Source organism: Juglans regia, chromosome 8 (genome assembly GCF_001411555.2).
Source record: "Juglans regia cultivar Chandler chromosome 8, Walnut 2.0, whole genome shotgun sequence".
NCBI classification, from domain to species: Eukaryota; Viridiplantae; Streptophyta; class Magnoliopsida; order Fagales; family Juglandaceae; genus Juglans; species Juglans regia.
In genome coordinates this window covers 19,235,890-19,249,379 of record NC_049908.1, presented here as the reverse complement: position 1 = coordinate 19,249,379, position 13,490 = coordinate 19,235,890, and the positions used below count along the sequence as shown (strand labels likewise).

The 13,490-nt window shown below is 37.7% G+C and overlaps 1 protein-coding gene across 1 annotated transcript; it reads right to left on the bottom strand.

Annotated features, from left to right (window-relative positions):
• Positions 1-3,697: 3,697 nt before the first annotated feature.
• On the bottom strand, positions 3,698-4,915 carry LOC108990926 (zinc finger BED domain-containing protein RICESLEEPER 1-like). The gene is made up of 2 exons (XM_035692797.1): positions 4,569-4,915; positions 3,698-4,265 (listed from the first exon to the last, which is right to left on the bottom strand). Exons 1-2 carry the CDS (start codon positions 4,913-4,915, stop codon positions 3,698-3,700), a joined length of 915 nt encoding a protein of 304 aa, XP_035548690.1.
• Positions 4,916-13,490: the final 8,575 nt, after the last annotated feature.

Here is a 13,490-nt window from a genome sequence, read left to right as displayed (position 1 = left end):
CACGAGAGTGTTATGTGTAGGAATTAAAGCCAAAGGGTGACAGGGTTCATCTAGTTGACAGCCCGGACGGTGACCACATCCCTCCGCCCTCGCCTGAACACACTAGTGTAGTACAGGAACCAAGAAAATTGACTGGTTCTGACTCAAACCGGCCGTCGGCGCACAGAACTATCTGAAATCGGTTGGGAACTGGTCAGCATGCGGCAAGAATATATGAAAACTGATGTCGGCCGGTTCGGCGCAGTTTGAAATAGGAAAAAACCGTTTAACCGGCCGACTATTTATATATATATTTTTTTCGAAATATATGTAAATGAAATAGCGTTGTTTCACTTAAGTGAGTGAAACAACGTCGTTTTAGGGCCTAGAAATATATGTAATAACCTGTAACAACCCGCTAATTCTTTCTGACGTAAGCAAGTTCTGAGGACGGAAATTATGTAACAGTCTACCCCTTCTCTCTAGTTACTGCGAGCCTCGTTATGCATGCCAAACCTAGATGGTGTGTTTCTAAATGCCTGCGAGCCTTGTCTAGGATTGAGATGCGTGACTCCGTCGGTCAGAATCATGCGTCGAGTAAGATGAAAGTCTTAGTGTCTTAATCCTAAGGTGAGTCATGGGTTCACTTTAGTAGATGGGCACTCAAGGTAAGACCTTGAGTTTGGAAGATGTAGTGACTGTAAGGGGATCCCGAATGTTTTAACATAGTAAAAGGCACGTAAGAGAACTGGACAAAAGGAGAGTGTTCCAAGTGAATTGTAGTTTATGTCTTCTAAGTTTAGTTGCTTATGCATTAGATAAAGAATGACGTCAATGTTATGTGTATGCGTGTAGGTTGCCATCTGACACGCACATGAATGGACTGCATTATATGAAAGTAGCATGGAGTCCAAGTAAATATTACGTTCATACTCTTCTAGAGTGAAATGAAAACGAAACGCTTTTCCTTTACGATGCCTTATGAAACGACACGAAAAATGTTTTACGAAACCATGCTAAGTATAAGTGTTCAAAGGTATACGTATGTATGACCCTTCTTGGCAGCCCCTTTTCACGCACCCAAAGTATTAATTGTACACATGTGAATGAATGACTATACGCAGTATCTATTGTATGTATTTTCTAAGAAAAGAAATGTTTAGACTTATACCTGATGCTTTAACTGATACTTTGACTGACGCGAAGAAAATGTTTTAAAAAGTCCCTATGAATCGATGTTTTAAGGATGTCATGAACCGATGTTTTAAATGATGCCATGAAAGAGGATGTTTAAGCCCATGTTTTTAAATGACGTTTTTCCATGAATGAACTGAAAAGATAGAGCTGAAATGAACTGAAAAGAAAGGACTGAATGAACTGAACGTTTGATGTATGAAAATACGTAACAACCATATGTATGAATGAAAAATGTACCAATGGACTGGGCAGATTGCAATGCCGGGTAAGTAGTACTGCTAGTACACCCAATGCTACCCCCTGACTGAAAAGGGATTCCCAACCCATGGCCACGGGCGGAGTCCAGGTCGAAAGGAAGACCGCTAACCCCAACACACGGGGTGTAAAAGTGTGTACCGGCCAATGAAAGTGATAAGAAAGAATGTATAAATGTATGAATGCATCGCATTCTTTAAGAAATGAAGGCACTGACGGGAGAAACTTTTTACAAAGTGAAACCCCCTTTTTAAAGAAAAATACTGTCTAGTGACGTTTTCAAACGAACGCATGCATGCATGCATGTACGTATAGTATGTATGGTATGATGAATGTATGAATGAAAACCTATGTTATTATATTTTAACCGTATGAAGTAATGCTTACGAGTCATCGACTTATTTTAGTTTTTGTGTGCCCCTCCACAGGAACTGAATGAGCAGTACGCGTCAGAATGGACACGGCCCAAGAGGAAGAGCACGAAAGTCTAGGCATGAGAGTTTTAACTATATGAGAGGCATTTTTATTTTAAGATTTATGTTTTCCGTTGTAAACCTCTTTTATTCTCAAAGCACATTTTATTTTTATAATGTAGAGTCTTGCACCCTGGGTATGAAAGCAAAAAGTTTTAAATCGAATGGTAATTCCCTTCGTCTTTCCTAAAATCATTTTATAAAAGTCCCACAACAAGGACGGGCATTACATAACCCCCTTCTTCTTCCCCGCGTCTTCTTCTTCCTCAGTTCACATTGTTTCCTCATCTGTAACTTTCTTCTAAACTCTCATGGTAGACATCGGTGGGGTCTCGGTTTGGCACACGAAACCGACGCCAAACCCATCGGTGTATAGCCCTAAAACACGCCACAACAGAGGGAGAGATTTGAGATGAGTAGGCCCTCAGAAGGTAGAGCCAAATGAGTCACTAGAGTTAATCCCCCTGGACCCAAGCCGCCTCGAAGCTATGGCCAGGATTGGTAGCGGAATGACACCTGAAATGAGGCATGCCATGCAACAACTCCTCACGGAACACCGTGACGTTTTCTCCTGGAATCACGAGCACAAGCCTGAAATCGATCCGAATGCGATGCAACACCACCTGAGCATGGACCCAGAAGCCAAGCGGGTAAGACAGAAATGTCGAAACTTTAGCGCTAAGAAGAACGCCGTCATTAGGGTTGTAACTGGTCCGGTCCGGTTTTGGACAAAATCTAAGACAGAACCGGTATGTACCGGTTTTGCATTTTTCAAAATCGATTACGCACCAGTTAACCTTCTAAACTGGTACTTCCAGTTTTACCAGTTTCAGGTCCGGTCCGGTCTGATTTTCTGGTTTTTTTAAAATGTAAGTTTGACAGTTTCTCATTAAAAATTTGTTTATAAAAAAAAAACTGATTTAAAAAAGCTGTTTGATACTCTTAATAAAAAAAATCTGTTTTAACTTTTAACTTTTACTAAAAAAACTTGCTTTACTAAAACCTACTTAAATAAAAAATCTGCTTCACTACAAAAAATCTGATTAACTAAAATATATTTTACTAAAAACTGCTTTCCAAAAAATTGCTTTACTAAACAAAATCTTCTACAAGCTTATAAATATAACTAGTACAAAAACTGAAAAAAAAAATTTATAAATATAACTTCTACAAGCTTATAAATATAACTACTACAAGCTTAGTACTTACACATATTTTTTAAAGTAGTCACAAGAAACTCAAGAATGGACATCAACAAGCCTATGAGCCTATGGAATAAAATAAGTTCAAAAGTCTAAATTAGAAATCCAAAAGTCCAACAAATTACAAGTCCAAAAAATTACAAGTCCAAACACTTAAAGTCTGAATTACAAGTCTAAAAATCCAACAAATTACAAGTCCAAATTAGAAATCCAAATTAGAAATCCAAATTACAATAACTTAGAACATCCAACAAAAAACTTCAACTAGAACCAATAGCTATGCACCAAGCCACCAACTCCAATAGTCCCTTCAATAATCCTTGCAATTGTATGAAAATAAATCAAGCAATTAATTCCAATAAAAAGTTAGTAATTACATTAAATAATAAAAACAAAACTTAAGGAAAGATGTTATACAAGTTGACCTACCTTAAATTTAATTATCTCTAGCCAAATAAGTAGGTCTTGAAAAACTCTCTAGGTCTTCCATGAGCTCTACATAAAAGGGAAAAAGAAAATAAGCATAATAATTAAAACAAATTACTAATATGATTTACACTTTAGAGATAGTTAAAGAAAATGTGAATGATGCTACATACCTGTATCAATTTTCTCAAACTCCTCAACATCATCCATTAAAGTGCGAATGTTAATCGGGATAGAAGAACGGAGCCAATTTTGTGTACAAATAAGGGCTTCTACCATAAGTGGAGATAGGCTACTGCGGAAAGGATCAAGTACTCGACCTGCTGTGCTAAAAGCTAACTCAGAGGCCACTGTAGATATCAGAACTGCAAAAACATCTTGCACAACTATTGAAAGCATGCGGCATTTAATGGAGTTGACCTTCCACCAAGTCAACAAGTTGAATTTCACATCATCTCCTTCACATTTTTCACATAAATATCTCTCCAATTCAGATTTAGTCTCCAAAGAGTTCTCTGACTCCAAACGCTTCTTAATTTGTGCATGGATTAATGATCTGAAATCATCTTGACCTACCCTAGCAGTTGAACTTGTACTACTAGCCCCTTTCTCGCTTGATTGGCTCATAGTTTGATCTGGTGCCCCAATATTACTTCCATCATTTTCACAATAACTATCATATAAACGAGTCAAGGCATCTTGAACCCGATCCACCAATATAAGAACTTTTGAACTATTATCCTCATATATTCATTCAAAAATATATGTTAGACAACACATTTTATATCGAGGATTAATAACTAATCCAACATAAAACAAAAGATTCATTTTTTCATTATTTCCCCAATACTTCTCATATTTAGATTTCATACTAAATGATAGTGTCCTCAAATTATAAGGCTCTTCCACACACTCCAAATTAATTGCAGCTTGAATTGTTGCTAGCTCAAATACAAAACTGTTGCAAGTGACATAATTGGTGCCCGAGTAACGCAAGGTTGCATCGTAAAAAAGTTTCAAAATTTTTACAAACAACCTACTCTTATCCCAATCATCCATGGTTGGAGGCCCTAATGTGGATGCCTCTCCTTTACCCAACTCACTAACACCATCATCATCCTCACTATCATCCTCCCCAACACTCTTAACATAACCCGGATCTTCATCCTCTAGCCGTTGCAATGCTTTTTGAAGCTTTTCAGCCCTATCAAACATCATATAAGTGGAGTTCCAATGGGTTGCTACATCTAAGCATACACTACTTTTACAAGTAATATCTTCATTGTAACAACATTGCTTAAATGTGTTCCACCTTTGTGGAGATAATTTCACATACTTCACAACTAATTCTTGCAATTGATTGATCATATTCTTTCTGCCCATCTCGACCAATCAAGTTCAAGATATGAGCACAACATCTCATATGCAAGAACTTATTTTCCAAAATCATATCTCTTCTATTCCTTGTCTTTCTTTTGAGATACGAAAATGCCCCATTATTTGAACTTGCATTATCAAGTGTAATTGTAAATATTTTGGGCCTCCCCCATTCAAGCAGACACATTTCAATTTGTTTACCTAGTGCTTCACCCTTATGGTTTTCAACCTTACAAAAACTGATAATTTTTTTGAGCATTTTCCAATCTTCATCAATAAAATGTGCATTGAGACACATGTAGTTAAAATTTTGCATGAGTGTCCATGTATCTGTGATTAGACAAATGCGCTGCCCCTTAAGAGCACTTTTCAGCTTGTCTTTCTCTCTAAAATAAAGTTTATAAATATCTTTTGCAACCGTTACACGTGATGGAATTGCATTCCATCTAGGTTGCACAACAAGCATGAATTTCTTAAACCCCTCCCATTCCACATGTTTAAAAAGAAGCTCATCAACAACCAACATTTCTGCTAAGGCTTCTCTACACGCCTCAACACTAAAAGCAATAGGTACAAACCCCCCACTGCTTGATCCAGACTGGAAATCCAATATAGATTGGTTTCTATCCACTTTCCTAAGTGGAGACTTTTTACATGTTTTTTCTAAGTGCCCCAACATTGATTTTGTGCCATTTATATTAGGATCACAAGCATAAGTCATCCCACAAAGGTTACATGAAGCCCTAGGTTTCGACTTATCCTCAGTATGAATCTTTATAAAATAATCCCAAACTACATATCTTTTCCTACCAGTAGATGGCTTGCTTACATTAGATTTGGGAGAAAGCGGATCATTAGTCGCCATTGATTCCATAGTCCTTTGACTCCTTTCCACTGCAAGTTGAATATTGCCATATGTTTCTGTTTCATTTGAAGGATCTATCTGTGATTCTGTTGTAACAAAAATAAACAGAGAATTGTTGAGCCTTCACAGTGTATTCAAATCCTCAACCCCAATTGATAAACATTAAACAGGACACACTACACAGATGTTATTCAAGTAGAAAAATTACAAAACCCTATCAATGTAATTTCAATTATCCAATCAAAAAACTCAATTTCACAAACCCAATCACAAAACCGAATCAAAGTAAAATTTGGATTAAAAAAACCCTAATATCACAAATATAATCTATCATAATTTTAAAGTAATTTCACAAACCCTATCACAAAACCTTAATATCACAAACACAATAATAAACACAATCACAAAAAATCCTAAATTTCGGATTCAAAAACCCTAATATCACAAAACCCAATCACAAAAATCCTAGTATGCAATTTAAAAAAAAAAAAAAACTTACCATTGAGGGGGCAAACTAGGCAGACAGATAGGGGCTAAGAGAGTTGAGAGAGAGAGGAGAGAGAGTGAGAGACGAGAGACGCCAAGGCAGAGAGTCAGAGATGAGAGAGTGAGCAGATGAGAGAGTGCGAGGTGAGCCGCGAGAGCACTGAGAAGAGTTTGAGAAGTGAGAGGCTATCCACTTACGAGACAAATGATTTTAGGGTTTAGTTGTAGGAAAAACGGCTCCGTTTTTGGCGTATCTATAAAATATTTGATTATTTTCATTTTTCAATGTGTTTTTTTTTAAATGATAATTAAAATTTATATATATATATATTTGTAATACATTTAATAGACTTAAAACTATAGTGATTTAGTATAACTATATATATATTTGTAATACATTTAATATATTATAGTATAATATATTATATATTGGACTATATAATATATATATTTGTAATACATTTAATATACTATAGTCTAATAGTATTAATATTAACCTATTAGTATAGTTATATATTAGTATTAGTTATAGTGATTTAGTATAGCTATATTAGTATAAGTACGACTATAATCTATAGTCTATATTAAACTATTAGTATTAGTTAAATAGTTATAGACTTATATATTACTTATTAGTATAGCTATATAATATATTAGACTAGTCAAATAGTATTAATATTAGCCTATTAGTATAGTTATATATTAGTATTAGTTATAGTGATTTAGTATAGCTATATTAGTATAAGTACGACTATAGTCTATAGTCTATATTAAACTATTAGTATTAGTTAAATAGTTATAGACTTATATATTACTTATTAGTATAGCTATATAATACATTAGACTAGTCAAATAGTATTAATATTAGCCTATTAGTATAGTTATATATTAGTATTAGTTATAGTGATTTAGTATAACTATATTAGTATAAGTATGACTATAGTCTATATTGAACTATTAGTATTAGTTAAATAGTTATAAACTTATATATTAGTATAGCTATATAATATATTAGACTATATAATAGTATTAATATTAGACTATTAGTAGAGTTATATATTAGTATTAGTTATAGTGATTTAGTATAAGTATAACTAGAGTCTATATTAAACTATTAGTATTAGTTAAATAATTATAGACTTATATATTAGTATAGCTATATAATATATTAGACTATATAATAGTATTAATATTAGACTATTAGTATAGTTATATATTAGTATTAGCTATAAACTTATATATTAGTATAGCTATATATTAGTATTAGTTATAAACTATATATTAGTATAGCTATATAATACATGATCAATTAAATTTTCATTTTTAAGATTAAACTTTATTCTTATAATAACATTATCTTACATATAATTATATTAATAGCATATGATCAAACAAATTAAAAATGTTTAGATTTAAGATAAAAATCTTGTGTTATAATTTATAGATTATAATATGAAATTATTTCATATATGATATATAATTATATATAAAATTTTCACATATAATTATACACTATATATAAAACTTATATATATATATATATATAATATTTTGTATAATTTTAATTTTGTATAAAACTGATATATAAAATATTAATTTATATATATATTTTTTATCAACCGGTTCGGTCCGGGAAATCCTAAAACCATAATAGGATCGGTTTTGGCTGGTTTGCGTATTACAAGAACCGATCCCAGACCGGACAAGTTCAAAATCGGTCCAACCGATCTGGTCCGGTCCGGTTTTCTGGTTTTCTGATTTAAATTTACACCCCTAGCCGCCATCGCTGTAGAAGTTGATCGCCTATTAAAGGCGGGTTTCATACAGGAAGCATATTACCCATAATGGTTGTCCAATGTTGTGTTGGTGAAGAAGACAAATGGCAAGTGAAAAATGTGAGTCAACTTCACTGATTTGAACAAAGCATGCTCAAAGGACAGCTTCCCGCTACCCCACATTGATTTGATTATCGACTTCATTGTAGGCCATTGCATGTTGAGCTTTATGGACACCTACTTCGGGTACAACCAAATCCTCATGTACCCTGACGATGAGGAGAAGTCATCGTTCATGACTGATAAGGGGTTGTATTGCTACTCGGCCATGCTATTTGGGTTGAAGAACGCGGGGGCCACCTATCAGCGGCTGGTCATCTACATGTTTAAGAATCAATTTGGAAGGAACATGGAAGTCTACATGAACGATCTGTTGGCCAAAAGTGAAGCCCCTGAGCAACACCTCAACGATCTCTTTGAAGCCTTTGCGGTATTACAATAGTACCAAAGGAAGTTTCTAAACTTCATGGTTTTAGAATGGGGAATAAAAGCTAATTGGGAGAAAGTAGAGGCTATACTCCACATGGTCCCACCACAAAACATCAACGAAATGCAGAAACTCATCGGCTGGGTGGTGGCCCTTAACAGATTGGTATCAAGGTCCACTAATAAATGCCCACCATTTTCAAAGTATTGCAAAAGGCACATGCATGGGATGGCAAATGCGACCAAGCCTTCAAGGCTCTCAAAGAGTACCTCACCAGCCCTCCACTACTCAGCCAGCTAGATGTGGGGAGTCCTTGCCCCTGTACGGGATGAGGAAGGAATCCAAAAGGCCGTGTACTACACTAGTCATGCCTACCGAGGAGTAAGGCCAGATATCCGCGCATGGACCAGCTCGGCTGCACCTTAGTGGTAACCACCTAATGGCTCCGCCCATATTTCCAAGCTCACCCGGTGTGGGTCCTGGCAGAAACCCACTAAAGAAGATCTTACAAAGACTTGACACCTCGGGGTGCCTGATGAACTCGGCAGAGGAGCTGAGCGAATTCGACATTGAATATATACCCAAAAATGCTGTTAAAGGGTAGGTGTTTGTAGATTTTGTGGCAAAGTTCACTGGCTTCCCAGAAGGAGTCGAACATGCACAGCCTATGAAACCCTAACAAGTCTACGTTGATGGCTCCTCCTGCTGGGCTGGAGGGGAGAGTGGGGGTGCATATTGTTATGGATACGGGTGAGGAGCATGATTGCGCTATTATGTTAACATTTAAAACTACCAACAACAAGGTAGAGTACGAGGTGTTGTTCTCTAGTTTGGTGATTGACAGGTCATTGGTTGCTGAAGAGATAAAGGTGTGGGCCGACTCTCAAGTGGTGGCCAACCAGGTGTAGGGGGAGTTTGCTACCAAGAGCAAAAAACTAAAGAAGTGCTTAAGGAAAATAGAAGGCGAGCATGCCCGCTTCAGCTACTTTTAGATCCAACAAGTACCAAGGGCCGAGAAACAAAAGGTGGACAAGTTAGCACGAGCGGCTTCTGGGCAAGAAGTTTATCCTCTACTAGAACAAACGATTGTTAGGACTGTTGAAATGCCCACCGTAGGAATTGCAGTCGTGGAGATAAGGCCGGGAGCCCCAGAGTGGGCGATGGACATAATCAGCTATATAGACACCAACGAGCTACTTGATAACAGGTGGGAAACTAGGAAGATCAGGAATAGAGTAGCACACTACACCTTACTTGATGGAGTTTTGTATAAGCGACGTTACTCTATGCCTCTCTTGAGTTGTGTCTCATTCGAAGAAGCCCAACACGTGTTGGTAGAGGTGCATGAGGGAATCTATGGCAACCACTCTGGGGGAAAGGTGTTGGTAGGCAAAGTGATAAGGACTGGGAACTATTGGCCTCGCGCCCTCCAAGACGTAGAGGAATATGTTCGGAAGTATAGGAAGTGTTAAGAATACTCCTTGGTACTCCATTGCCCGCCTGAGGCGCTGACATCAATCACCTCACCCTGGCCGTTCGCATAATTGGGAGTTGACCTGGTAGACCCCCTTCCTTCGGGCAAAGGGGGAGTAACATTTGTGATAGTGGCGGTGGACTACTTCACCAAATGGGTAGAGGCTGAAGTGTTGGCAATGATCATGACGAGCAATATCACCCGCTTCTTATGAAAGTATGCCATCTGCAAATTCAGCATCCCTCCCTTCATCAAATCAGAGAACAGGAGACGGTTTGACTCTGACCACCACTTGGAGTAGTGCCAGGACTTGGGAATCAAATTTCGGTACTCATCTCTAGGGCATCCGCAGTCCAACGGGCAAGTCAAGGCAACCAACAAGATGCTAATGAGGATTCTCAAGAAGAACCTCAGTGACAGGAAAGGCTCCTAGGGAGAGGAACTCCCCAACGTATTATGGGCATACCAAATCATAGTGAGGACCTCGATAGAAGAAACCCCCTTCCCTCTCACCTATGGACACGATGCCGCCGGTCGAAGAGAGGATTCCTACCTGCTGGGTACAACACTTAGAGCAAAGCTTCAAGAACGAGTGACTAGAAGAACAACTCGACTTATTGGAGGAGCTCAGACTTGAAGCGGAAGTGAGGACGGAGGTCAATAAGAGGAGGGCTGAACGTTGTTTCAACAAACGGGTAGGATTGATGGCATTCAAGATAGGCGACATGGTACCAAAAAAAATAGGGACGACCACCTAAGAGGAAGGAAAGCTGGGTCCCCGATGGGAAGACCCCTATGTAGTTACCACCAACAACTGTCGAGACTCCTACCGACTCCGAAACTCCCAAGGGAAGGAGCTGCCACATCCTTGGAATGCTGAGCATTTGCGGAAGTTTTATTGTTGAAAATATTAGAAAATGTGTAAGTTGTATTACCATAGTCAATGATGTAAAAAATATTAATGAAATTGTGATTTTCCCAGGAATGAACTTTGTATCGTCTTGAAGCATTCTCTCCCAGCTGTATCTCCGTCTCCCCTCTCCAAGAACATAATCTCCATCGCCAACAACTTACCTTAGCTATAATGTCAACGGTCGAGAGCGGGTCTAGTCCCAAAATGCTCGACTTAACTCTCCATAGGGAACTAAAGGACGAGTCCAACCTGGGGAACCTCGACCCCCCTCACGGAGGAGAGTGGGTCCAGCCTTTCGGCTGCCCAACAACTTACCTAGACCCATCATGGTGAAGAGCGGACCTAGCTGTCTGACAACTTACCTCCCCGTGGGATCCAAAGGGGTGGGTTACACCTTTTTTTTTTTTATTAAAGAGAAGGTAATCACATGTCCAATAGTGACCCCTGCCCAAGTTTATTATTGAGCCTTCACTTGTGGCGGAGGAAAACCGTGGTAACAATCACAGTACTTGGCATTTACAAAAAATTGAAAATAAAGAAAATAAATCCCCAAGTACTCAAACAAAAACTAAAAAAAAACCTATCAAGCCTAACTCTAACCAAAATCAAATTACACAACCAAATTTACATCCTGACATTCAGCACTTTCGAATCTGAGGTAGACCACATGCATCTGTTCTGATGATCCCTTTCAGCAAATATGGAAGCTCCGGTTGACCTACCCTAACATGAGAAACACCACTACTTCCTACCCATGCCAAAAAATCGGCAGCCTTATTTCCTTCCCGATATATATGCCTAACATAAAAATTTATCTCTCCCAACATTTTAACTATTTCTTCCCAAAAGTCCTCTAGATACCAAAGAGTACATCTTCCATTCTTAATCCAATTCACTACCATTAAAGAATCCATCTCAATGATAAGATTATCGAACCCCATTGTTTACAATGTTTAAGACTTGCCCATAGAGTCATAACTTCCGCAAGATTATTACTACCATGCCCATATGACTCAAAGAAAGCATATAACACATTCTTGAAATCATTCCTAACTACTCCTCCTGCACCCAACATTCCTGGATTATTTAGGCTACTTCTATCCACATTCATTTTAAGCCACCCTCTGTTTGGCTTTGCCCATCTGACTACCTTAAAAACTTACTTCTTTCTTGCAATAATAGGCAAATTCAAAGATTTTAACACCTTAAAATCATTATCCACTAAGCGAGAAGCCTTACTAATTTTAATACCAACCCAATGAATCCAATACTTAACCCATCTCCATAACACATGAACATTTTCTTTCTTACCTTCCATCCTGGCTTTACATCTCCACCTCCATAAGTTCCAGGAAATTATCACTAGAACAAAGCCAATTAGCTTACCAAGTTGTGATGATTTTGATGCTCTCCTAAACCAAGCCTCCACTGTTGCTTTCCAAGACTGAATAGGGACAAATGGAATACCCAATATATTTGAGCTAAATTTCCAAATGACTGCCGCTATGTACCCACTATACAACACATGATTAATCTCTTATACGGCACCTTGTCGAAAACACTCACACTTAGACACTAAAGGCACTCCCAAATTCCTTATATGTTCATCCACACTTAGACTTGAATTCAGGCCTTCCACATAAACACAGAAAACTTTTTAGGAATTGCAACATTCCATATCCAATCCGTCCATTCATATTTATGATTGCTCACCCAAACAAGACTAAGGCACTCCTGGACGTAAAAGAACCGTCCGAGTTACCCAACCAGATAAGCTTATCTTCTCCTATCCTCTGACCCTTAGTTTCATTAACAATTTCTATAGCTTTTCCTGACCCTTCTAATTGTTCCAGATTATTCAAATCCCAGCTATTATTCAGCATAACCTGGTTCACTTTCAAATTCAAATCACCCACAATCGGGCAACTCTCCCTCAAAGGACCAGAACTCATCCACTTATCCTTCCAAAAATACACATTCCCCCCACGAGTTTTCCACTTAGAATGCAAGAGAACGAAAGGCAATTCATTAGCTACAGATTTCCAAAATCGGGTTCCTCTTGTTGCATTAATCTCCAACGGGTGCACACCACACATATACTTTGCAGAAAAATACTTTTGCCAATTAGAATCAGAACATAGGAGGTTCCAGGCAAATTTAGAATGTAACGACCTCTGAACATCACTTAATTTCCTCAACCCAAGCCCTCGCTCATCCACCAGATTACAAAGTTTCTCCCATTTAATCCGCTTTTTCTTAGGATTCCCATTAACTAAACCCTAAAAAAAGGTACTCAAAATCTTATTAATCCGAATATAAACAATTTTCGGAACATGCATCACCAAAAGGAGATGGATTGGCATACTCGACAATACTTGTTTTAAAAGAATCAATCTCGCCTCAGCGGAAAGGAAATTTATTTTCCAACCTTCAATCTGTTTACGAATTCTTTGAACAATATCCTGGACATGTAATGACTTCAATCTTCCTGATATAATTGGAACCCCTAAATACTTGAATGGAAACACCCTTTCCAAGAACTGAGTGATGGATAAGATATGCCCCCGTCTAACACTATTAA